Source organism: Alnus glutinosa, chromosome 1 (assembly GCF_958979055.1).
Source record: "Alnus glutinosa chromosome 1, dhAlnGlut1.1, whole genome shotgun sequence".
NCBI classification, from domain to species: Eukaryota; Viridiplantae; Streptophyta; class Magnoliopsida; order Fagales; family Betulaceae; genus Alnus; species Alnus glutinosa.
This window is the reverse complement of record NC_084886.1, coordinates 41,575,370-41,602,882: the sequence shown is the minus strand read 5'-3', so window position 1 is coordinate 41,602,882 and position 27,513 is coordinate 41,575,370. Positions and strand designations below refer to the sequence as shown.

General features: G+C 37.7%; 3 protein-coding genes across 3 annotated transcripts; 2 read left to right on the top strand and 1 right to left on the bottom strand.

Annotated features, from left to right (window-relative positions):
- The first annotated feature begins 1,274 nt into the window (after positions 1-1,274).
- On the top strand, positions 1,275-7,356 carry LOC133881977 (uncharacterized protein At5g19025). Its single transcript, XM_062321059.1, has 2 exons — positions 1,275-2,065; positions 7,134-7,356. Exons 1-2 carry the CDS (start codon positions 1,464-1,466, stop codon positions 7,180-7,182), a joined length of 651 nt encoding a protein of 216 aa, XP_062177043.1. The 5' UTR covers positions 1,275-1,463; the 3' UTR covers positions 7,183-7,356.
- Positions 7,357-14,032: 6,676 nt separating this feature from the next.
- Positions 14,033-16,376, top strand: LOC133881960 (pentatricopeptide repeat-containing protein At5g19020, mitochondrial). Its single transcript, XM_062321039.1, has one exon. The coding sequence runs from the start codon at positions 14,079-14,081 to the stop codon at positions 16,176-16,178; it is 2,100 nt and encodes a 699-aa protein (XP_062177023.1). The 5' UTR covers positions 14,033-14,078; the 3' UTR covers positions 16,179-16,376.
- A 52-nt stretch (positions 16,377-16,428) lies between these two features.
- Positions 16,429-27,159, bottom strand: LOC133881969 (mediator of RNA polymerase II transcription subunit 33A-like). The gene is made up of 12 exons (XM_062321049.1): positions 26,879-27,159; positions 26,113-26,223; positions 24,802-25,149; positions 23,752-24,068; positions 23,544-23,635; positions 22,783-23,143; positions 21,500-21,710; positions 20,288-20,402; positions 19,966-20,127; positions 18,696-19,347; positions 18,176-18,382; positions 16,429-17,694 (listed from the first exon to the last, which is right to left on the bottom strand). The coding sequence occupies exons 1-12, from the start codon at positions 27,157-27,159 to the stop codon at positions 16,580-16,582; spliced, it is 3,972 nt and encodes a 1,323-aa protein (XP_062177033.1). The 3' UTR covers positions 16,429-16,579.
- Positions 27,160-27,513: the final 354 nt, after the last annotated feature.

Genomic DNA, 27,513 nt, shown 5'->3' with positions numbered 1-27,513 from the left:
CTTGCGCTTTACTCAATTCTTATCGGTAAAATGTCATATTTTATTGGTAATCAAATAAAAATTGGGCTGTTCAATTACTTATCCGGTCAGATAAATCTTATAAATAATCTCTCACAATTACTTGTCTGAACTTTCCCGAATTCAAGCAAATAAATCTCATGATTAACTGTATCAACTTTTGAAATTGTGGATTAGATAGCCGACATAATCCTATGGTAAAAATCTTGAAAAACCCATGACCCGCATGTGTTGGTTTGGTTTGGTTTGTTTTTGACCCTATTGATAATCTTATATACTTTCTCTTTTTCTTTGTTTGGTCAATGTTGTACATCATTACGTAATCTTGTGTTAATCAAAAACTTCGCTTATCCATTTAAGACCCGTGACTTGCACGCTCCTTGTTGTCAATGGCTTCATTAAATTGGCTTCTTCATTTACCAATTAACCTAATTAAGTGGTAATTTCCCTATTTTTAATCAGGGAGTTATTTTTAAATTTTTGGGTTGTGGCTTTTCTTATCTATTAGCCAAAAAAGAAAAAGTTAAATAAAAACCAGAAAATTCTTAAATTTGATTAAAATGTCCTCTTTTTATTTTTTCAGGATATCCGAATTAGAATAAATTTTTATTATTATTATTATTTCAAGTAAAATATAAAAGATTTATTTTATAGTCAAGATTTTTAATATTGTTATATTTAATTCTGTAAATAATGTCACGTGATAAATCTATTAACACGTCATTTAACAAATTTAATAATTTGACATCATTCATACTATTAATTAGAACTTATTTTTCAAGGTCTCTTGTACTCTAAAATATCTCCATTAACATTAAAACTGATTTTTAAGTTTATTTAAAAAGACAACACCCCTCTTCCATGATAAAAATTTCCATAAAGTAAACAAATATGAATAATTATTTTTCTTGATTTGCTGAAAAATTAATTATCAATCCCTAAATTATATTCCACCCAACTCAGCTCAATCTCGAAGACTTTAAACAAGATTTTTGGGTATGTTTGTTAACGTGTTTTGAGAGGTTTTTTTTTTTTTTTTTTTGATTGGTTTGAACAAATATTTTAACGTGACATAAATGTGAAAACAGTTTTATATTTTAAGTTATTTGTTAACGTTTTTGTTTTTATTTTTTTTTTATATTTTATTTTAACAAACATAAATTATTTCTTTGTAATTTAATACAATATCATTATAGAAAAATACCACCCATCCTACCTTATATTTATTTCTCTATAACAAGGAAGGGAAAAACAACGCGCGCGCGCGAGAGAGATGCAATTAAACTGCAAGCCCCAAAGAAAAGAACCTTCAAAAAGCTCCCCCACTCGCATCCGAGGCGCGTGCAGGATCGACCTACAATCTGCCCACTCTTCCCTCTCCTCCCACTCCTCCACCTCTGCCATCACCGCAAACACGCACTCACTCCTTCACATTCCTCTCTAACATGCGCCACCTCCTCTTCTCCACCACCACCGCCATGCCCTCATTCCCCAAACCCCCCAAATCCTCCTCAAACCCTAACCCTAACCCTACCCTCTGCAAGCACAGCCCCTCCGCCACTCTCGACCTCCTCATCCTTGTGCTCGTCCTATTCGCGGGCTCCTTCCTCGTCTCCTCCTACCTCTCTTACCTCTCTCTCCTCCTCTCCCACTCCTCTCCTCTCCTCCTCCGCCACCTCTCCCTCCCCTACCTACTGTCCTTCATCCTCTTCTTCGCCGCCTCCGCCGCCTTCGCCGACCTCTGTTGCGGCGCTCGCTCGCGCCGCTGTAGGAATCCGGGCTGCAAGGGCTTGAAGAAGGCCATGGAGTTCGATCTGCAGGTGCAGACCGAGGAGTGCGTCAAGTCCGCTTTGAAGTCCAGGGAGATCGACGGCTTGCCGTGGAAGGGCGGGAGCGAGGCCAACCCTGACTACGAGTGCCTCCGATCGGAGCTCCGGAAGATGGCGCCGCCGAACGGCCGCGCCGTGCTGCTCTTCCGCTCGCGGTGCGGGTGCCCCGTCGCGAAGCTCGAGGGCTGGGGGCCCAAGCGTGGGAAGCGCCATAAGAAGTGAGTGTGTTTGTCTTTCTGCTTGGTTTTGGATTCGTTGGAATTGAAGTGGAAGTTGAATGCGATTCAATGGAATGCGGTTTTGTTTGTGTGGTGTATGAATGAGGGGTTTTCTTCTTTCTTATATATGCATTGATTGTGGAAATGAGTAAAATCCAATGCGTGTGTAGTTTGTGTTGGTCTAGGAAAACTGGGGATTGTTTCATTTGAGAAATTGAAATGTTCTATATGGATCTTGATCTGTTATTTTGATGTAGTAGAATGGGCAATTCCTGTTGCTGACTGTGATTGCTATTTCCTTCTTGTTGCCCTCTTTTGATCCATAATAATCCTAAAGAAATCTCCATTTGAGTTAGCTGACAGAAATTAATTCTTAGAGTTTGCTCCACGTTCTAGTCGATTAGATAAGTGAACCGTTTAGAAAAAGAAGGATAGTTGAAGGCAAGCAGGTAAAGTTGAACTTTGATGGCAGAATACGCTCCCACCTCCCACAAAACAGCCATACACAGTTACTAAAGGAACATTTTTTTTTTTGCCATGATATATCTATAGCATCTTGGATGTGGCATTTTCTATGCAAAATAGGTTGCAATAAGGCTTTGTTTTTTTTTGGGAATCAATGTTAAATTAGTGCACAAGCATTGTCAAAAGAGGTTGCTCAGTATTGATGGCGATCTCTGCGAGGAAATGGGACAATAATTTGGCATTTTGGTAGTGATAATTTTTTTTTGTAACAATGTTTGAAGTCCTTGGAGCAAGTTGACTTTTATGAGATTATCCATTTTTCAATTAAAATAGAATAAATTCAGAATTTATGCTGGGACCTGGATGAGCATATTATCAATGATTTTGAACCTGGTGATGACTATATAAGATGTGATTATATGCTTAAGTCAAAGCAATGATGTTCTGGAGTACAAAATGCTTGCAGGTTCTTCTTTCGGTTAAATGATGATTATTTGTCAGTGTATCAGAGTGCCATCTCTTGTACATTGGTCTTTTGTAATTTTTTTAAAAGTCAATATTTGCTTCAATCTCTGATGCTTAGCTGTGAGATTTGCATGCAATACCTTTTATGCATTCGTAACACAGAACTACTGTTTTTTGAGCTCATGCATTACCACCTTAGGAACTTACATGTATGTACTAATGTATGTTTATATATATGCTTTTACTTGGTTCTCCCTGGATATTTATCAAAAAAAAAAAAAAAAAACTCAGTTCAGCCTAGATCTCCTATGGAGCTACCGCTTCATTTTTTTTTTGGCATATAGGTTTATATGGAAATCTGCATGTATCTTCCAAACAATGTCATATTTATAGCTGTTGGAATGAATCAGGAACTTCATCATTCTTGTATGGTCTACATTATGTTGTTGCTTGCAGCTCAATAAAACTTGGGTAGGAATTTAAAATATATATATATATATATAAGTAAAAGAAATTCATTAAAAAGCATAAAGGCGCAACTCAAGTACGTAGGAAGTATACAAAATAAACACCTAACCAGGAAAAGAACAAATATTTACAAAATCATGAAAACTATAAAAATGAAAGCAATCAATGGCAGCTGTCCAATGATAGGGGCTTGAGAAAAAAATGCCTTTAATTCCACCACCGTTATCTCACAGTCTTCAAAACTACGACCATTTCTTTTTCTCCAAATACACCACATTAAGTAGGCCAAAACCATATTCCACAAGATATGCAAGTAGATCCACATGAAATTAGATAATCCATGTTTTCTTTAAACACCAGCCAAGTGTCGGTGAAAGATTTTTTTTGATAAGTAATAAGTCAATCTCATTAAAAGCGTAAGGCGCTCCTTAGTACACTGGGAGTATACAAAAGGAAACGCCTAATTAGAGAAACGAGCTAGAAAATCATTAGAGCTAAATGATAAAGAGGACACGTAAGCCGTAGTCCAAATATATAAAGTGTGGTAAAAAGAGGATAAAATCTCCTCCGAGGTCTTCTCCAAATCCTCAAAGTTTTGATTATTTCTTTCCCTCCATAAGCACCAAAAGAGGCAAGTAGGCGCCATTTTCCACACCGTACCACTCCTCAGCCTACCCGAAGACCATCAACAAGCAAGCAGATCGAAAACCCGTCGAGGCATAACCCAAGACATCCCAAAGCAATTGAAAAGAGTATTCCACAAAGTAGAAGCCACATCGTAGTGGAGAAAAAGATGGTACACGAAATCCTCAGTCTTCTTACACATGCAACATCTGTTTATCACAATAATGTGGTGCTTTCTGAGATTGTCTAAGTTGAGGATCTTTCCAAGAGCCACTGACCACGTAAAAAAGGCCGTCCTTGAAGGAGCTTGAGTCCGCTACACAATCTTCAAAGCAAGCCAAGGAGTAGAAGAAAGACTTGACCTTGAACGGTGTTCTATATGACCGACATAAGACTCGACTTGTTAGATATTACAAAGGTTCAGGGAGCACCATGCCGAATCTCTCTACCATTTCCTTCTCTTCCAAGCGCTAAGCGATAATAATTCCTCTCAACATCGTAGCCGTCTAGCTAGCCTTCCTGCTTCATTTACACTTTGATTTGAAAGCACATTTGGCTTTGTTGGATTCGCTGTCCTGCGTACCCAAACCAGTGAACCGTCAAAGTCTAGAGAAATGAGCTTCTACCTCTCTTGCTAATAGTTACCAATGGCAAATATTCTCCTCAACACTCTGGCCATGAAGGGAAATTTCTCGACATTGAAAATCACGTGAACATTTCATTTGCAGAGGGACCCACCAAAGCTTGTCTTCACTACCTCTTCTTACTTTAACTGAATGCAGTACTTGGAAGAAAGAAGCAAAAACATCCACCTCATACGCCTCTCTAGCAAAGCTCACGCTCCACTGGTTGGAACCGCCCCAAAACTCCAAATTATTTGTAACATAGGCATTCTTCACAGAGGCTATATCAAATAGAGCTGGGAAAGCTACCTTGAGAGTCATATCCCCACATCACATGTTTCAGTGAAAGATTAAGCAGTCAAAATTCAAGTAACTTCTGAATTAAGTTGATTCCCAATGCTTGCATATAATATTGGTGTCAGCAAGTAAATGTCAAAATTTATGAGTTAATCTAGTGGAAAATATCTCTCTCTTCTCAACTTTGTTTGATTGAGAATTGGAATTAATGTTTTCCATGAGCTTCTCCTATCTAACTTCAATTTATTGAAATTACATGGAGGCCCTTGAAGACTAGTCATGGTAGTTCTTAGTGTTAGCACATTTGTTACTTTAGTGTTTAAATCCTTTTAATTGCTACTTCTCATTTCTTAGTTCATACCAAATTCACCTTTAACCTTTATGAAAACCTTTTTTTTTACTTTTTTCTATGGTGCCTTTTGATTTTCTTGTGCCTCAATCGATGACAATCTTCAAGTTATTAGGGTTTCTCTTTCTATTTAATAGACAAAACTCTCTCCAGTTTGCTAACACCCCCCACTGTTTCCCTTCAAGAAAAAGAGAAAAAGGAAAGCAGTGAAATCTCAGTTTCCTTCTATGGCTGAGGAATCTAAAACTTCCTAATTGAATTAAATTCCCCCAACTTTAATGGCTAGTGGCCTTGTGGTGCTGCTGTACCTTTGACTTTGTTTAATCACATAGTTATTCATATCCAATTCTTTTTTCATGTTTGGTACAATTTTTATGACATGCATGTCTAGACTAAGCAATGTTGTACAAGGGCAAGTTGTGATGGTAGAGTTCATTAATATTGTGATTTAGTATTATGTCATATACATGTAAAATCATTTAGCTTCCTCTATTTGTTTTGGGCAATATGATTTTACAACATATAATCATGCATTTGATTGTTGGACATTTAATTAACTAATTTTAGTGGCAACTCTTCTAAGAGTTCCACTTTTTTATCCAACAAAATGCCAATTTTTGTGAGCTATTTGGAAAAAGGGGGGGGGGGGGGGGGGGGGGGGGGTGTTCCTCGTGTGTTTTGGAATTGGAACCAAGTATATACTTGATGGTTATGGATAATTGCATATGCTCAAACTTTATCATCCACAAAAACTTGATATATGAGGCCTGTATTTGAAGCTAATGGGGATGTGTGACCTTTAAATAGCTTTATCCTGAAGTTCTTGACAGTGTCAACTTTACAAAAAAAGGTAAGAAATTGGGGATATCCCACATAAAGTCCCCAAACCACTGCAGGTTCTAGTTCTTTCTTTGAGTAACCATTAGTATTTAGCACCAGCAGGAGGGAACTCTCATATAATATCTTCCTAATGCATTTGGAGATTGACAATGGGAATTAATTTGGGCCTTGTTAAACTCTTGACCGTGGAGTGCCGGAGTGTCAAGTGAGGTTGAGATTTGGAACCTCACCCAAAGTGCGACAGCAATTCAAAATTTATGTAGTCCACAGTGTCTCAAGAATGGCTAAGGGCGTTTGTGTATAGCCTTAGATTTAGGTTCTTTGCTATGTTTTTGCTGATTAAAATTGAAGTTGCTTTTGGCTATTTTCCAGTTGATTAATGAAGATGGAAAGCCCTTTTCCATTCCCTTCCTCACTTCCTAAGTTCTATTGTAATATGGAACACTGTTTGCCAAATATTTGTGCCATATTGTTGCGTTGTGCTCATATTTCAACTTTATCGCTGTATCAATTAGAATTAGTTCTCTAGGCCAGTGGTCTTTGGAACAAGGTGTTGAGGTCATGGGTTGCCGATTGAAAAGAATTTAATCAGTTCTCTGGCAACTAACTCATTTGAATATCTCAATGATATTATCTTAGTCGGTTAAACCCTTAAGGATGCTTTTAACCATTTACCTGGACCAAAAAACTAGGCAAGCTATCTTTCTTCTCTCTCAATCTCTTCCTCTCTCTCGTTGAAAACAAACACACATATATACAACTGGGCAAGATACACATGGGGTTGCCTTTACCAGAATTTGTTAATCGACCATTTGTGATCTAGTGTTACAATTATATTCTCTCTTATGACATGTGGGAGTTGGATTCTAATTAGTGACTAGAATATCAAAATCATATTTTGTTATGATCTAATCTCTAGATTTGGTGGTGCTTGCAGGGCTCTGGCCAGTGTGGCAGTTAATGGGGGAGGAGGGGATCATCGCTGATTGTTTGTGATGACTGATGCGTCATCGGGATCTACCTTATATATTTACCTTTCTCCTAAGATTTATATGTTCTTTCTCAAAGACATAACTCACTATGGAAACAATTTTTTTTTTTTGAGTCCTATAATCCGATGGCCCTCCTAAATAGGTCTGAAACAACCTTTTACCTTGGAAGATTGTCTCTGATTTGTGGAATATATACCAAATTTAATGCGAATAAATATATGAAAAATGGCAAATGGATATTTTTCTCACTTCAAATGGGTAGCTTGGGGTGGGGTAGTATTCGTGTCCGTAGCTGTTAAAACCAGTTTGGCTTGAAATTTCAAACCATCATCCGCCTTTGATATAAATTGGATTGGTTTGAATACTGAAACTGGACAAAGTAGAAGAACAAAGGATAAAAAGATAGAAAGAAAGAGATTACTTCTTTGCATTTGATATGATATGATAACTGTTGTGCCGCATGACTTCATATTTTGTGCAAATACACAATTTAATTTAGAAATAAAGCAAAAAAAACGTTATTGCCAAAGCTCAAATTGATGCAGTTTTAGTACTGACACTCATCTAAGTCAATATAGACTCGATTATCCAGCTATTGGTGTTGTAATTTTTTTTTTTTTTTTTTTTTTTCTCTTGTTACTATCTGATTAGATTATGTCAATAAGATTTAGTAGTGATCAAATGTGATATTTATTTTGTTCATCAAGTTCATGGAATCATGTTACACAATGCGCAAAGTCAACTTATGATTTTATTGCAATATTGCCAATACAAAACATTTTTGCTCTCATCCTATGAGATCATCTCGACTGATAAATAAGTATAGATCAGATTTGACGTCCAAACACCGAGTTGATTATGTGTACAGGATTTCTCTTTGCTTAGGAAAAAAAAAATCTCCTCCCGTTTGTTTGGGTGTGAGCACTAATAGTAACAATATCAAAACAAAATCTTGTGATTTTGTGATATGTATAGATGGAATTGCAAATGAACTGATTTTTTCGTAAACTTCTACGACTCCATTTGTATTAATTTGATTCGAACTCGATTGTTTTATTAAATGAAACGAGCTTGAAAAAAAAAATAGGCTCGTCTATGAAATGAGCCAAACTCATATAAATTCGACTCGACTCGACTCATATAAGCTTTTATATTTATTTTATTTTTATAGTATTATTTTAACTTTGTAATGATAATATCTTTTGTATTTTTTTTTAAAAAAATCTCTTCTTAATGTGATAGCTATAGCTTGAATTATTGTGATTGTGAATTTTAATATAGATATGTGTGTGTAATGAATGTATATACATACTATACCGTTATTTCGTTGGACTGATGTGTCGGTACGCATAAACCTTTGAAAAAAAAAACAATCAAAGGCTCATGGACACTGATATGTAGCATTATTTATAAAATATATATAGTCTCAAGATTAGATTGTTTAACATTCGAGTTGATTTATTCAATTAATTAAAATAATAAAATCTTAACAATAATTAAAGTAACTAATGATTAGTGAGGATTAAAAAAAAATCACAATAATTAAATAAATAAGTTAATTAAGTAGGTTGTGAATAAGTTTGAGTTAAATAAATACATTGAGTTTAAACAAATTATTTAGTTGATGAGAAGCCCAAATGTTAGAATCCAACAAAATTAAATTATTCAACGTATATTGGCCTATAAATACGCGGACCGGACCTGTTATGAAGCCGAAGCCGAAGCCCAGGAGTAACAATAGAACGGCTTTACTTATATATATATATAAATAATAATAATAATAAAAAACAATAGAACGGCTTTTATTCCTTCTTCGTCTCCAACCAACTTTTGCAAGTTCTTTTGCATGTGTCAAACTCAGAGTTCAGAGAGGAAGAGAGAGCACAAATGAAGAAGATGATTCTATTATGAGAAGTAAAGTTAATTACAGAGAAAGGAAAGATTACATATATATTAACTGATAACTGTAGTTAACTAAAGCTAATTAAAGTTGAGTTAATACAACAAAAAAAGAACTAATATAACAGAGCAACCGTCTAACTATATACAAAGAAAAACTATTCTTTTTATCTCTAATACTCCCCCTCAAGATGGATGGCAAAGATCACGAACAGACATCTTGGACAACAAAGTAGTAAAAACATTACAACCAAGGGGTTTAGTTAGAAGGTTAGCAAGCTGGTGTTGAGAAGACACATGAAAAGGTTTGATGAGGCTGAGTTGTATCTTTTCCCGAATGAGATGGCAGTCAATTTCTATGTGTTTAGTTCGCTCATGATAGACCGGATTCTCGGCTATGTGAATGGCTGCTTGACTATCACAGTACAAAGAAGCTGCTTGTGGATGAGGAATAAGAAAATCCTGAAGTAAAGAGAAAAGCCATAAAATTTCACAACAAACCGAGGCCATGGACTCAGCCTCTGTAGAAGATCTGGATACAGTCTGCTGTTTCTTGGATTTCCAAGAAATAAGTGAATCACCAATGAACACACAATAACCAGTGATTGATCTCCTTGTATCCACACAACCGGCCCAATCAGAATCACAAAAGGCTTTGAGGTGTAATTCTGATTTGGCAGGGAAGAAAAGACGTTGAGCAGGATTTGATGTATCTCAGAACCCTATGAGCAGCATCAAGATGAGGTTGGCGTGGTTTATCCATAAACTGACTGAGAGTTTGCACAGAATATGCAAGGTCGGGTCGAGTGATTGTCAAATAAAGTAAACGACCAACCAGTCTTCGGTAAGATGTAGGATCCGAGAGTAAATCACCAACATCCCTAGACAATTTTAAGTTTTGCTCCATGGGAAATTGAACAGGTTTTGAAGCTAACAAACCGGAATCTGCCAAAATCTCCAAAGCATACTTTCGTTGACATACAGAAATTCCACAAGATGATCTAGCAATCTCTAGGCCAAGAAAAAATCTCAAAGGACCCAAGTCTTTGAGCTTAAAACGCTCATTCAGCAGTGAAATAAAAGAACTAACAGCATGAGAGTCATTACTTGCTATGGCAACATCATCTACATAAACAAGTAAAGCAAGAAATGAAGAACCTTGAAGTCGAGTGAAAAGAGAATAATCAGCTTTGGACTGTACAAATCCAAGATCAATAAGGGTGGATGAAAACTTGGAGAACCATTGTCTCGAGGCTTGCTTCAAGCCATATAGAGACTTAGTGAGCCGACACACTTTGGACTCCCCCTTAGTGCCAAAACCCGGAGGCATCTTCATATAAACTTCTTCATGCAAATCTCCATGCAGAAATGCATTATTAACATCCAATTGATGAATAACCCAGTCCTTGGCAGCAGCAAGAGCTAAAAGACACCTAACAGTGGTCATTTTAGCTACCGGAGAAAAGGTATCAAGGTAATCTAAACCCTCACACTGGGTATATCCTTTGGCTACTAACAGAGCTTTATACCTCTCTATGCTACCATCTGCCTTATGTTTTATCTTGTAAACCCACTTGCAACCGATTGGGTGTTTATTGGGTGGAAGATCACAAACAACCCATGTATGATTTGCCTCTAAAGCTGAAATCTCAGCAGACATAGCATCACGCCAGTGACTAAACTTAACAGCCTCATGATAAAATGTAGGTTCAGATTGAGCAGAAATAGAAAAACAAAAGTGTTTATAAGCAAGAGAAAGTTTATCATAAGAAAGATAACTAGATAAGGAGTAAGGAATACCTGAATTTGATGCTGTGGAGGAAGGTAGAGATGGGAAAGAAGAAGCCAGTTGACAATGATATTGCTGTAGATACCTAGGTTGAGTCTTAATTCGAGTAGATCGACGAAGAGATGAAGGCATAATAGGTGATGAAGAAGAAACAGGAGATGTAGAATGTTGTATATCAGAATGTTATGGTGCAAAATGTTGTATATTAGAGTGTTGTGGTGTAGAAGGATGAGATACGGAAGGTGTAAGTGAGGAAGGAACCGAATGTGTGGTAGAAATAGGTAAAGAAACCGGAAAGTCAAGTATAGGTATAGGCAAAGAAATTGTAGAATGCTGTGAAGGCTGAGTGGTAAAACAACCATCAGATGAAGAATGTATAAGATTTAAAGCAAAGGGAAAAAGGTGTTCATGAAAAACAGCATTCTGAGAAACGACAATGGATTTTGTATGTAAATTGAAAAATTTGTAACCTTTGATGCCAAATGGGTAATCAATGAATACACAGGGAATGGCTCGAGAATCAAACTTAGTTCTATTGCGAGACAAAGTAGAAATATAAGCAAGGCAACCAAATATTCTGAGATGGGAATAAGATGGAGAAGTGGAAAAAAGTAATTCATGAGGTGACTTATTTGATAGAAGGGGGTAGGAATACGGTTTATAAGATATGCAGCGGACAAAATGCATTCTCCCCAAAAAGAAATAGGAACCTGAGATTGAAACTTTAATGTTCTAGCAACATTAAGTAAATGTTGGTGTTTTCTCTCCACAACAGCATTTTGCTGTGGAGTTTCAACAAAAGACAATTGGTGAATGGTTCCATTAGAAGAAAAAAAATCATGCATCTTGAATTCAGAACCATTATCAGAATGCAAACACTTAATTTTGAGATTGAATTGTGTTTGTACAAGGTTAAAAAAAGATTTAATAAGAGAACGATTTTGAGACTTGCTTTTCATGAGATGCACCCAAGTAAACCGGGTATAATCATCCACAATGGAGAGAAAGAAAACTGAGCCATTTATTGATGGAGTAGCCATTGGCCCCCAAATGTCACAATGGACAATTTCAAAAGGCATACAAGTATGAGATGTGTGTACAGGAAAAGGAATTCTATGTTGTTTAGCCAAAGGGCAAACAGAACAAATGTCTTTATTAATACATGAAATTTCAGGGAAATTATGATGTAAAGACTGCATTCGTGATACAGAAGGGTGACCTAAACTATAATGCCAAACATCATGAGAAGGGGTCTTTATTGTGCTATTACAACTAGAAATTGAAAGAGCTGAAGGAGATGAAACCTTCGGTTGCTGCATAAGATAGAATAGACCACCTTCTTCCTTACCCACTCCAATCGTCCTCCAAGGACACAAATTCTGTATGAAACAAAATCCAGCAAGAAAGATGAGACAAGCTTTCAAGAACTTAATGATTTTACTTGCTGAAATGAGATTAAACGAAAAAGAAGGTACAAAAAGAACTTCAGTCAATATAAGATTGTCTGAAATAAACACTGTCCCAATGTGTGTAACAGGGACGACAGATCCATTTGGTAATTTGACAAAAGAAGATACAACTGCAGTAATTGTGGTAAACAATGAAGGGCAATTGATCATGTGATCAGTTGCCCCTGTGTCAATAATCCAGGGAGTGGATTTGGAATTAAAAGATGGAGATTTTGTTAAGAAAGCAGAGGAAAAAACTGAATACTGAGGATTAAGAGTAGTAAGAGAAGAAACACAACCTGACACTTCAGAAGAAGTGGAAGCTGGAGCAGAGGAAAAGGCATGCAAACTACTTGCCATGTTTGCAAATGCCTGATGAGTAAAATTCTGCTGTTGAAGAAGGGACAAAAGCTGTTGGCACTGATCAGGCGTGATGGTGAGCTGAGGTACAACTTGTTGAGGTGGATTCTGCTGAGGAACAGAATTCAAATCAACCTCTTGCACATGATTTGCAGAATGAATAGGAGCAGAATTCCAAGGATTCTTCGTGAACTAGAACCCCGGTGGAAAACCGTGTAGGCGATAACATTTGTCGGCAATGTGACCTGGTACGCCACAATGAGCACAAATGGGCTTATCCTTGCGATAAGGCTGTTTGGTGAAACGAGCTGGTGGTCCAGTAGATTTCGTCATAAGAGCAGTGGACTCCTGATTGAGGATGTGAGACTTGACCGAAATCTCTTGTTGTTTCTCTTCTTGAATAACTAAAGAGAAGACTTTGTTAACTGATGGTAAAGGCTCCAAAAGTAAAATCTGACCACGGATGGCAGCAAAGGATTCGTTGAGCCCCATCAGGAATTGATAAACATATTCCTGATGATAGTGAGTAGCGACCACTTGCATTCCACCACAAGAACAGGGAGGAATAGGCCTATAATTGCTAAGCTCATCCCACAGAGACTTAAGCAATGTGAAGTAAGAATTCACAGAAGAGTTTCCTTGCAAAAGAACAGAAATTGATTTCTGTAATTGAAAAACCCTAGGACCATTTTTCTGAGAAAAACGTTCCTTGAGATCAAGCCATATACCGTGACAAGAGTCGATATAGATGATACTGGCCGCAATTTCCTTCGAGACTGAATTGAGGATCCAAGACAGAATCATATTGTTGCAACGCACCCAAGCATGATGTTCGGCACCAGCATCGATCGAAGGTTGAGGAAGACTTCCATCAACAAAAGCCAATTTGTTCTTGGCCATAAGAGCCATTATCATAGAGCGGCTCCAAGTATTGTAGTTTTCGCTGGTGAGCGATTGAGTAGCAAGAATCACTCCAGGACTTTCATTTTGAGGTAAGTAAAAAGGACTCAATGGATTAGTGAAAACGGATGGTGAAATGGTGAATTGAAGAGGAGGATTATTAGTAGGAGGAATCTGGGAGGAAGAGGAAGAATCATCATGCGCCATTGTTGTATGCTCTGATACCATGTCAAACTCAGAGTTCAGAGAGGAAGAGAGAGCACAAATGAAGAAGATGATTCTATTATGAGAAGTAAAGTTAATTACAGAGAAAGGAAAGATTACATATATATATATTAACTGGTAACTGTAGTTAACTAAAGCTAACTACAGTTGAGTTAATACAATAGAAAAAGAACTAATATAACAGAAACCGTCTAACTATATACAAAGAAAAACTATTCTTTTTATCTCTAATAGCATGCAAAGGCCAACGGGTCTCATGATCTCGTCTCATGATCATTTCTTTCCGACCCAAATCACTCTCTGTTCGATTTCCAACTCCAAATCTCAAATGGGTCTCCACCATAACCTCCAAAAGTCCTCAGCTTCCTCAAGACCACCCAGAACGCCATGTTCGTCTCTTCTTCAATGGCACATTAAGTCACAACAACTCGGACTACGAGCTCTCGTTGGTCTCGGTGTTGAAGTCTTGTTCGTCCCTTTTGGCCATCTCTCAAGGCCAACAAATCCATTGTTTGGTCTTGAAATCGGGGCTCGGTTCCAACTCTTTTATCCGGAACAGTTTGATTAATATGTATGCGAAATGTGGGTTTGTTGATGATTCACGTTATCTGTTTGATTCTTTGTCTAAGCTGGATCCTGTGTCTTGTAATATTATGATTGCTGGTTATGTGAAAATCGGGCAGTTGGATAATGCTCGCCGGCTGTTTGAGATAATGCCCGGTAAAGATTGTGTCTCGTACACGACTATGATAATGGGTCTGGCCCAAAATGATTGTTGGCGCGAGGCTGTTGAGGTTTTTAAGGATATGAGAGTTGCAGGCGTGGTCCCGAAGGATGTTACAATGGCAAGTGTCATATCGGCTTGTGCGCATTTAGGTGGGATTTGGAATTGCCGGATGCTTCATGTCTTGGTAGTTAAGCTGCAGCTTGAGGGGTTGGTTCTTATTTCAACGAGTTTGTTGCACATGTATTGCCTTTGTTCGAGTGTAGCAGAGGCAAGACGTTTGTTTGAGGAGATGCCTGAGCGGAATACAGTATCGTGGAATGTTATGTTAAATGGGTATGCAAAAGCGGGGCTTGTTGACCGGGCCAGAGAGTTGTTTGAGAGGATTCCTGCAAAAGATGTGGTTTCGTGGGGTACGATGATTGATGGCTATGTGAAAGTAGAATTGTTAGGTGAAGCTTTGATGATTTATCGTGCAATGTTACGTACTGGAGTAGGACCCAATGACGTAATGATTGTGGATTTGATTTCGGCATGTGGGCGATTAATGGCATTGGGGGAAGGTCAGCAGTTTCATGGTATAACTGTAAAGACAAGTTTTGATCGTCATGATTTTATACAAGCAACGATTATTCATTTTTATGCAGCTTGTGGCAGGATGACTCTTGCTTGTTTGCAGTTTGAAGTGGGCATCAAAGATCATCTTGCATCTTGGAATGCCCTCATTGCAGGATTTATAAGAAATGAGATGATTGATGAGGCAAGGCAGATATTCAATGAGATGCCGGAAAGGGATGTTTTTTCATGGAGCGCCATGATTTCTGGTTATGCACAGAGCGAGCAACCTAATATGGCTCTAGAGCTCTTCCATCAGATGGTAGCTTTTGGGATCCAACCGAATGAAATTACTATGGTAAGCGTTTTCTCTGCAATTGCCACTTTGGGCACATTGAAGGAAGGGAGATGGGCCCATGAATATATATGCAATAACTCCATCCCTCTTAATGACAATTTAAGTGCAGCTGTCATTGACATGTATGCCAAATGTGGGAGCATCGATAGTGCCTTGAGAATGTTCTATCAAATTCGAGAAAAGGCCTCTAATGTCTCCCCATGGAACGCAATCATATGCGGGTTGGCAATGCATGGACATGCCGATTTGTCTCTTGAAGTATTTTCTGACCTGCAAAGCCGTCGTATTAAGCTTAATTCAATTACATTCATTGGAGTCCTAACTGCGTGTTGCCATGCTGGATTGGAGGAGCTAGGGAAGAGATATTTCAATATAATGAAGAATGTGTATAATCTAGAACCAAATATCAAGCATTATGGTTGTGTGGTTGATCTCCTCGGCAGAGCTGGGCAATTAGAAGAGGCTGAGGAATTAGTAAGAGGCATGCCCATGAAGGCAGATGTTGTGATATGGGGCACATTATTGGCAGCATGTAGGACTCACGGGAACGTGGAAATAGGAGAGAGGGCTGCAAAGAGTTTGGCAAGGTTGGAACCATCTCACGGGGCTGGTAGAGTTCTTCTGTCCAGCATATATGCAGATGCAGGAAGGTGGGAGGATGCATTTTCGATAAGGAGAGCAATGCAAATCCAGAGAATGAAGAAATCACCAGGGTGCAGCGGTGTTGTATGATAACATAGCGGCGATTGGATACAGTTTCGTCAAATTGAAAATAAAGATCACTAATCAATTATCCTGGAAAATACAGCTTCTAATATCTCTGTAGACAATTGAAACAATCCTTGTATCATTTATCAAGATTTTTATAACTTGTCAAAAATATAGAGAAAAGAGCTATTTTGATATCTATATCATGTTTCTTCAATTTTTATCCGGTATCCTCTTCCAGGTTGAAACTTTCATTCAAACAAAATTCAGAACATTGACTAATAGCAGAAGCTTATTACTGCAGAATTTTGCTGCATGCCGAAGTAGTATGTCACTGCATTCTCTGTTATACAATTACCTTCTTAAAACAATTTTAGATGAAAGAGGGAAGGAAAAACAAACTAAATACAAAAAAAATATGGAAATTACAACTCGTTTTCAATTATCAGCTCAGCAACTGCACCCATAGCACCAAACCCACGAATACCAAGCAAAGCCAGTGCAAGCTCTCCCTTGTTCCACCGCCTCAAACCCCTGCTTAGTCTCTTCAAGACATCTAAATCTGCCTCCAGTACCCAAGTTGGTGCGTAATCTATCATCAAGCTCAGAAACCGTGAAACATAGGCACGCCAAGTTGCCAAATCGTAACCATGTGATATCTTCCCATCAAGTGCTCCTGCTATGAATCCCATGTGGTCCCCAAGGATTTTTCGATGATAGTTTGATGCCATTGATGATGAGTCAACACCCCAAACAAAAGCTCCACATTGGAAGGCAAAGTGTGCGAGTGCATATCCCTGTAGCATTTCAATCATCCCTTCTGATCTTCCTCCCAACTTTGAACTGTGAGAAGATATAAACAAAGAAGGCAAAAGTTCTTTAAACAATGACCGAACCAGACCTAAGCCTCCGCATAACCATACTAAAGAAGCCCCAAGGGAAGCCACTAGATTCACCCGCAGCAATGCTGCAGCAAGTGAAACCTCTCCAGATCTCATGGTATTCTTGGTTGTCTTCAACTTCTTCAACTTCTCCAATCTCTCATTAGGAAGCCCTCTACTTGCTATTGCTCTCACAGAATCCATCAAGAGGGAAATAATATTTTCTGCGATCAAGATGGTTCCTTTGAAGTACCGGTACACGTGTAGAAAGAGAACCCCAGGGGCACCAGGGGACCCATCCCATGAATGGGATTTAAGTCCATGGCCAAGAAGGACCCCAGCACCACCATTGCTTAAGATAGGGGTGGCATTTAAGCCAAGTGTGGCAGTAAAGCAGCTCTGAAGAAGTTTAAACACAGCATTATGGTTTTGGAGAAAGACAGTACGAGATGCAGAGAATACAAAGTAGTCACTCCAACGTTTTGCCTTTTGGGTCCACAGGGAAGCCACAATTGGCATGCAAGGCCATAAGCAGCCTGCAGCAAGGGACTCCAAGGCTGGGGTAACCAAACTGAGAAAACGTTCGGAGGCTTTATAAGTTAAGGTAAGGCTTACAAAGGCAGCCAGGGGAAGTGGAAGTGTAGCTGTAGAGCTTCCACCTGTGGGAATCACAAGACAGTCAGAATATGAAGTGGCAGTTTCTAGAAAATGTAAGAGAAACCATGGATAACAATTTATTGCTAATGCTCATTTCTGAAAATGTACTAAACATTTATGAGAAGAATTCTTATTCATAAAGCTTGAGCCAAAGTATAGAACATAAACGCGATGGTAATGTCTGGTTTTGCAAATGACTCTTACAAATCTTTCGACTTTAGACACCATCAACCAGAACCACATTTTTTTTGATAAATTCTGCTAATTACGGCATACATTTTTTTTTTTTTTTGAAAAAAATTGTTTTCCCTGCTTATACATGCACAACACCCGTGGAGAAGGTCCCAGGATCAAAGGACTTGCATGATTCAAGGGTTGGGGAGTTTAGTTGAAAGTTGGAGGGCTAACAACGTGGCCTAAGATTGTTTTCACACATACAATAGCACAAACACATATGTATAAGCATATAGTGGTAAAACGAACCTGAAGCAATGCTTGGGACATCAACACCAGTGGCAGCTATGATTTTCTTCATCTGTTCTTCAACATTAGATAGATTTGCATCAGGGCTGGGCCAATCCGTTCCATTCATAGAAACTGGTTTCCAAATACCCCTGGTTACTTCAGAAGAGAAGTAGCTTACAACGGATGCCAAAGACGCAGGAAGAATATCAGATAAATTTTTAAGCCCTGAGATATCAAAAGATTTAGGTTACAACAGTACAAATTTGGTTCAAGCTATACTGAACAGTAACTGTTTCAACTAAAAAATTGGTTGCCACATCAGCTTACTGGAAAAAAGTTACACTTGACCTATTCGAATTCCAAGGTAAAATGAATAACAGTTCGTTGTGAAAGTTTAAGAATATCCCATCAGATAGGCTTTCAATGAGATTGCCAACAGCAGCTCTATAAATCTAAAACCATTTAACTTGTCCGCCTGTAGCACCTATATAAAAAGGTGAAGTCACCAACAGAAATCGAACAAGGACATCAAACTGACCTGTAGCTAGTTCGCGTGGTGAAAGTTTTCCATTATCACAGGCTGTTAAAGCAGCATCAACTACAAATGGAACAGCTTCAAGTATATCCCATGCGGGTAATTTGAGTCTCAGCAAGGTGTCTTCATCTTTAGTTCCAGAGAAACTACTACTTCCAGAAGTAACTGAGTGCACAGACTGACTTCCTTTGCGAATATTTGTAAACATAATTTTAAGAAGCTCATCAACAGTCTGATGAACAGGGGTTTCTTCAAGTCTGGAGAGGGGCGAAGCTATGCATGCAAGATGCCGGTGATGCCAAACTTTTAGTTTTGGAAATGAATCAACAAATATGGGGTGTAGAGTAGATGAACTTGCAACTGCTGAGAGTCTCCTTTTATTTTGACCCTGGTGGACATTTCCAGGAGATTCCAGGTGGGAATTACGGAATAGTAGGAGGTATTCGGGAGTTGGTCGGGAATCGGCTGCATCTCCTGCTCGCCTTTCAAGAGGAGGATGATTAAACCTCCATAGCCTCAAAAAAACACTAAATGCATTGGAAAACACATCGTGAGCAGAGATTTTTTCCTCTGTTGCAGTAGTCCACAACACGTTGGGCACACATGACCCAAAAACCTCACAGATTAACATCAATGAACACGCGAGTTGTGGAACCTGGCAATAGAAGTAGAAAAACAAAAGAACCTTAGTTCACAGCTCTGCCCTTCTTCTACATACTATAATAAAGCTACTGGGTTAAACCTCAAAAGGATCCATATATTCAACTCAATCATTTCTTGATGCAGAATTAACCTCATTTTCCTGGATCCCCAACGCTGTTCGGTTTTACATGTATGCTTTATCCGGTAGTTGAAAGATGCTAATTTCAAACAAAACCCTTATAAACATTATTTCAACTGTCTGGGTCAACTGCAAGAATAACTTGCCACCATTATGCTTCACCAAGAAGCTAGAATCGAGTTAAAGCATGGGCCATCTTGCCTTATATCAATTTTTTAATCTACATATTTTCTGGCTGTCTGGCCATCCCTAAAGCACCGTCAAGCCATATCACATTGGTGCAGCCATTGATAGTCGTAGATGACAAAGCATCTTAGCAGCAAAGTATAGCATTTAGGGTAGTATTCTTTGAAGACAGAATATGAGGAGAGATAAATATACTGTTTAGGTACTATTCATTTTGTACTTAATCAAAACTTCTATTAAACCAACATTAGTTTCATTTCTTATCCATGTGATGAAGATATTTGGGTCAGAGGAAGCGAAATTTACCAAGCCATGTAGTGAGAAAATATGAAGATTATCGGAGGATGCTATTCCAAGAATAAGTTCATTCAGCAATGGAGCATAAGCTATCAAATGGCTTTCACTCCCAGAGTACTCTGCAGGAGCTGGAGGAGATAATAATCTAATAATAAAATCAGCAGTGTGCTCCTGCATGAAATGCAGACCTTCATGTAAATGGAGTTGTTCTTAATCCAGTGAAAACAAAAATTATGAAGTGAAAATGAAAAGATAACCAAATAATTAGGAAAAACCAAAAGTTCTAAAGAACATGAATATAAAAGTTGTTTAATTTGACAAATATCCAAACCTGTAGATTCCAACCCCAAATTAGTGAGGCCCCACAAAGAATCATCGCTACTGATATCTTCTCATCATTTGATCCATTGATAGCAATCTCGAATATTTTCTCGAGCTCTGCTAAGCTTCCACCAAACCCATGAGCCTAAATTCAGTTGCTTTACCCTGAGTAGATCTACTAAAAAGAGCATTTGATATACCTGGCTTCAGGAAAGAAAATGGTGTAACCGAAGACCAGGCCATAGTTGTAGAAATTAGGTAATAGTTATGTTAAATCACCCCTTATCCCAAAAGCTTAAGCTAATAAGAAGAGATGAATTTAATCATTTATATTCTAATATTTCTCCTCCCGTATGGGCTTAAACTCCCCCTTAATAGGTGAAGCCCTACACATGGGATATTTTAATCGAAATGAGATGTGAATGATGGAAACAGGGTTCGAACTCAGGACCTCTGTTCCGATACCTTGTTAAATCACCATTTATCCCAAAAGCTTAAGCTAATAGGAAGAGATGAATTTAATCATTTATATTCTAATAAGTAATGCATTCATATACTGAACCAAAACACCATTAATGTATTGTGTCATGGCATCAACAGCCAAAGGAAAAACAATTAGAGATTTTTTTATTTTTATTTTTTGACTTCACAAATTATAATGTCCAACCTCCATAACTACCATTGTCTTTTACATGTTGAAGTTGGATGGACCATTTGTTGGGGCCCCCCTAAATGTTACATCCAAGTTGGCCTAGTCAAATAATCCTATGCTCCTGACCTCCAGGATCTCTGCTGGAACAATAAGATTCTAGAATCAATTAACACTGACACTATGGCAATACTAAGTTGCCGAAACAAACTAATTGCAATAGGGTCATTTTAATGGTAACTATACCAAGAAAGAGCAGATGAGTCAAGTGTTTAGGGTGTCAGAGGTTCCCAAGTTCATTTTTGGGAATGCCCCCATTACTAAATCCACCCAAGCTAAATTTCAAAGGGCTGGTCCTAAACGTGGATAAAGGAGGAGGGCAACAGTAGGTTGATGGCCAGAAAAAGACTTTGTCACATATTATGAGAATGAATTGTTTAGAGAAATGAATCAGGGAGTCTTCTTTCATGCAGAGGACCAATAAGCTGGATAAAGGAATCATGTAGCTAATTACAATTATTTGTGTTAATTTCATTTTGGTTGGGTTGGACTTAGGAATAAGCGTGCATATACCTTGAAGCCGGCCTTGAAACCAATGCATTTATCATTACTGGAGTAAGCGATGCCCCCTGCATTAATGATGACCAACCAGGCACCTCAGCAGGCACACACTGAGGTATTTGATTGATGTTTCCGTTCACATAACCTGGCCAGAAATATGCTGATGTGTCCAGTAGATTTCTAGCTATACAAGCCTCAACTATTAGATGGCGCATGTTTCCAGCTAAAACCAAGGACATGTAACTAATATTAGAAAGCATTAAAAATATACTACAAAACTTAGATAAGAAAGCATTACATATATACTTCATATATACTACAAAGACAAACAGAGGTCCCACATGACAAATAGGATGGAGCACTATGTTCAAGCTATAATTTGTAGAACACTGTTACATGAAAAGTGATGGGTAGCTATAATCTGTAGAATACTTTTTAGAAAACTGATGTGTTGAACACTTGAGCACATGACACTAAAGTCCCTTTGTCTTAGACAATGAGACTTATAAATGGATTGACATTCATTCACCTCGGAAATTCAGAGAACTCAAGGATGTGTTACACGTTATCTGTCAAATAATACCTAATTCTTAAATGTTTTACCATCTATGGTTGTTTTGCATGTGAATGACACTCAAATATGTACATTGACAAAGACACACAAAATAGCCATGTTCTTGCATGTAGATTTTTTGGAGTGGTCGTGTCCAAAGTTGCATCTTTGTGTCAAAACATGACACTTTTATCTGCATTTACAAATCATAAGTCTCAAGCTTAGGGAATTAAGGATGCATTTTAGTCATAAAGGAATGTTGCCAACATAAAAATACAAAAAGAACTATATTGGGAAATATTTTTGGTCTCTAGTAATCAATTGTTGTTAAGTGTGATGCATCAAATTATAACTGTCTGATTTTACTGTAAACATATAGTTTGACTACCTGAGATTTTCTCTCTCTTGCTATTGATATATCGGTAACAAAAAACTACGAGTAGGTTTAGTAGGTTTTTACACCACTGCAAGGCAAACCTTGGCTATCTTCCTTCGTTCCTTTTTAGCTTGAGATCACTTTCATCAATCACCAGATATCAAACACATCATACAAGAAGACGATAGAACATGAGAAGCATGGGTATATCTTTCAGACGACTTTCAACAGGCATGCAGAGTGAGTTCACTACTGTGCCCCTAGACCAAAAGTATCACAATGCTACGCCACTCAAGTTTGAAATTTACCCCTACGGAAAGCTTTGTAAAAATCTTAAATAATGGATGAGAATCTGTTAAAACTTACAACAATTAGTTGGCATTTCTTTCACACTGATGCATTCTAAGTATGCACTTCCATCATCGATGCCTGAAATAAATAACATCGCTTTTGCAGCAGCCTGGTTTGCTGCAGAAACAGTGCATTGGGGTGGAATCAGCAAGCCCTTGTAATCACCCAGCATCTGTAAGCTGGAGACCAAATCAATGCGACACTTTCCTGGAACAATTTTCTCTTCCCAGTGATTGGTGGAGCCATATTCTGTTTCATCAAGTGTTGCACTTTCCTCTTCCTCAATAAGATCGACAACCACTAGAGGTGCAATAGACAGTAACAAGCATAAGCGAGAATCTAGACGAGGCCTAGGGGCCTCAATGGGATTCCTTTCCTAACAATTCATGAAAAATTAAAATGGAAATAGCAATTAGTGTAGTTTTTAGAAAGGTGAAAAACTATATGAATACCATTTGAAATGCAAAAAATAAAACTCTGTTCACCGACTCGGTGCTTCAGTTGATCAATTCAGTAACAAGAAACTTTGACAGTTCAATGGTAATAGAATATAATTCAGACCAATAGGAAACTTATCACCCAAGCATGAACTTCTTCCCCAAAAGTCAAAACATTTACCATAGAAAGGAGTTATTCTGCTGCTGCTGTTGTTGTTGTTATTATTATTATTGTTATCATCATCATCATCATCACCATTTTAAAAGGAATTACCCCATTGTGGGTCCTCCCAAAGTAAAATTATTGAACATCATAAGGTGTTAGGATCCCCAACTAACCCTTTGAACAAGACGAAGAGCTGCAATCCACAGGTGCAAAAAGGTGTTGTGCCAGGTGGTGCAATTTATGACTCGAAGGACCTTAATGAAACCTGCACAAAATGAAACCTCAATACCTCACAGACACCAGCTTTATGAGCAGAAAATTATACCATTTAAAATAAAATAAAATAAAATAAAAAATTGTTTAGAGTAATATATTCTTTACCGGTGATAGTTTCAATAGCACTTCTGGCATTGATCTCTGTTGAATCCACAGCATCTTCTAAAACCAGATCAAGAGGGAGCCAAAGAGAAGAATGACTAGCCCCATTGCACAGAACAGCAGAAGAAGCCAAAGGTCCAATAGCAACAGTGTCATGGAACTTTTGCATTGACTTTAATTTGCTTTCTCGAGAGACCATGTGAGTATATGAAGTCAACTGCAGAAGTGCCTCAGGAGTTGTAACCTTCGCATCTCTCAATGCTGATGAGTTTGCTGCAAGCAGATGTAAGCACTGGATAAAACCTTCCCAATGCGTGGACCTGACAAAGGGGCAGTGAATGTTAAGCAAAAATCACGCATTCAAGATTAAGTGCAAGCAGGAAACTAAGTAACCTACTAGTGAAAAGACATGGTTTTTTTAATTTTATTTTCTCTCTTAGTTGTTGCTTGGCAATTAACTCACACACCCAATGGGATTTGAAATCATGAGCTCACTCACCACCTCAAGTTATGGGGTGAAGATGTCATAGGCTTAATGATCATTGGCAGGACATGATGGTGTTAAGCGTCATTTGAATTTCTTAAAAGGGTTTCTTTTTTCTTTTGGAAAGAATATGGGATTTCTTCATTAGAACCTGAATCTGTAACTAAATAAATTCTCACAAAGAACTTAATGATAATTGGATGGTGATCCCTGCTATCATCATCATACAAGGGATTTAAGATATCATATGTTAATTTTGTTCAAAAAATCAATCTGACATTTCATACATGGGTCAAAATTATAGCAGATCAATCCTATGGGACTTAAGGAAGGATGGAAGGGAATGAACAGAAAAAGAAAATATATGGAAAATAATACAGTAAGAGCTGTGATCCTAAATGATGTAAAATCACAATCTCTAATATATGTAGCTGACACAAATAAGTAGGAGAAAACTCTGTCCAGAGTGAACTTCTGTTGGACTTTAGTCTGCTTTCACTCACACGAAATGGCCAAATAACAGTAAATCAAGTGTGAAGAACCAATTACTAAGAGAGGAAAGCATGTACATGTTTTGGCGCGCCAAGTTAAGAATCCCGGAAGTTACTTTATTTTGCAGAAATTGCCCAATTAGCTCAATAGCCATCACAGTGTTAAATTTCTGCATCCTCTCATGATGTTCGGTCTGCTTCTCGTCATAGTTATCATGCCGACCTATTTCCATATCATGAGGATTAGTTACCCATCTAGGCTTCTTTTCTGAGGTATTTGCCAGCAACCCTTCATCATCTAATGATGCATCAAGCAACTGCCACACAATTGCAAAAATGAACTCAACAACAATAGCCCCAGCTTCACTTGTTTGCATACCAAATATCTGGGAAAGCTGAAGAACAGTATCTATTGATTGCATAACCCTGTGTAAAGAAGATGCACTAGCAATTGTCAATGAAAACCCACAATAAGTGGAATAATTTATGGAACGGAACAACAGCAATAATCTCAACAAGATCAACTTCACTTTAAAGCAATTCTAGTAGAGAATAGAGAGAGGAGAAAAATATACTAATTAATTGCAAACAAGTTTATTTACATGGAAATTGAAAAATAATTTATGTTACAGTCTTGCCAAAGTAGGGTGTTGGAATGGGAGATCTTGTAATGGTTCCTGTCCTTCAAAATTTTGCTCCCAACAATTTAAGTCTTGCATTTGGCATGACAGCCTAAGACTTTTACATAAGAAGGACAAAAATGTAAAGAATAATTGGCTATTAGATGATGGAGGTTTTGAGTACCATCTTACAACCCACTAAAAAGCCATAATCACACAGTCCATTGATATTTTGAAAAAATCACAATAGATAGCATATCCTCTGAATATGTTTGACAATAAATGTGTATATGCATTTCAAAGACAATACTTCCAAAAAAATATGTAAAGCATTGCAAAAAAGTGATAGCATATATTCTTGTTGCCTCAATTTGTTGCCTACTGATGCTCAGATACAAGTGCTTTGTAGCCTTTCAAAGGTAGATAAAGAACTAAATAAAGCCAAGGCATGTTTTTTTGAGCGACATCCATGCGTCTTCCAGAATATGTCTTAAAAATACAAAATTCTGAATTAATAATTATTCAAAAGAGGGCAGCCTCTGGTTTTATTAGCAGAACTCTAGCAACATTTCTTACTTTACTGGAATCTTCATAGTTATATAGATCTTATATCCTTGAAAGTTTTAAGCATTTTGTGTTTCCTATCTTCAGAATTGTTCTATGAAGCAAGATACAAGCAACATAACACTAACTTAGACATTATTTAAAAAAGACCACAAATAACCCAGTTAGGCTCACATGATATACAAAACAAAAAATTATATCCTACCTTTGATAATTCATCCCATTTAATTGGGATTTAAGAGTAAAAACATGTCTCTTAAGGAGCTCCATGAAAAGCCTATACGCTGCTGGCTGGACAAGTCGACTTGGAATAACCCTGTAAATGAATGACCAGGACTTTGACATCAAACTATGCAATTAATCAACTAGGAAACAACAATTATTTTAAGATAGAATTAAATTATGTCAGCAAAAAAAAAAAAAAAAAAAAATTAAAGATACAAAAAACAAAGAGTGAAGTTTTTGGCAGAATGAGCTGCCACTTTACAATAATTACGCCAGAAAATATCAATTTTCACATTAGCTGTCAAGCTACATAAAAGTATCAGGTTCTATTTTTCACAGCAGTCATTTCTAAATATTTAAATGGACCAATTTTTTTTTTTTTTTTTTCCCGAGTACTACATTTACATCAAATAGCTAATTAGAATTTAAAGTTTCAAGTTAATGAATAGAGATTTCCATTGAATTTCATTTTCAAAGAAACTAGTAATACAACTTTCATGAATGTATGATTTACGAAAATAAGAAACAACTTTCTTGATATAATACAACCCTTTTCACCATAATTTCCAAATACCCAGATTTAAAGGTCCAAAAGTAAGTTACTTTTGATAGAGATGTTTTCCGCTTTGCAAAACAGCGCCATGCAACCAAATGAGCATTCCACAAAGACCCACTTCCAAGAACCCAAGAAGGCAAGATTTCGAAAGCATCCAAAACAAAATAGAAACAGATCGAAAACCGCAAACCTTGTAGAAAGCAAAGCAAGAACAAGCATAGGCGGCACGACGTTGAGGACCAAGGCCTTGTCTAGGAACTTCCACAAGATGGGAACGTTGTTTTCCCAGCAAATGTAGGAAACTAACACATCCGCCAGCTCTGTTGAGGGCAGAGTCACACACACTCCCGCCGAGTTCAAGTACGAGGATAACTGCATTGCCCACAGAAGAGGGTCGCTACCCTTTTCTTGGGCTTCCTTGGTCAGCTCTATCACGCTGTCCCATATGCTTCTTTCAGCGGACTCGGCCATTTTCCGGTAATACAATGCCTTAAGTTCTTTTGAAAACAGAGAGAACAGAGTGTCTTTTTCTTTCTTCCGATATATATATATATATATATATATATATATTTGGTTTTGACGTGAAATTTGGAGTATAATCGGTCAGAGAAGAAATAGTCAAATTGGTTAAATGTAGCGTGATCAATTTTTGAACATCTGTAACTGCATTGGTTTATGTACTCTGCATTTGGCAAGCTTGCCATTCCAATCACGTTGCATTAATTTGTATACGTCAACGTGATATTGCATGCATGCATACTTGCATGTTCGAACCATAGGAAATCTTGTTATATAATTAAATCTGGACCATTAAAAAAACTACAC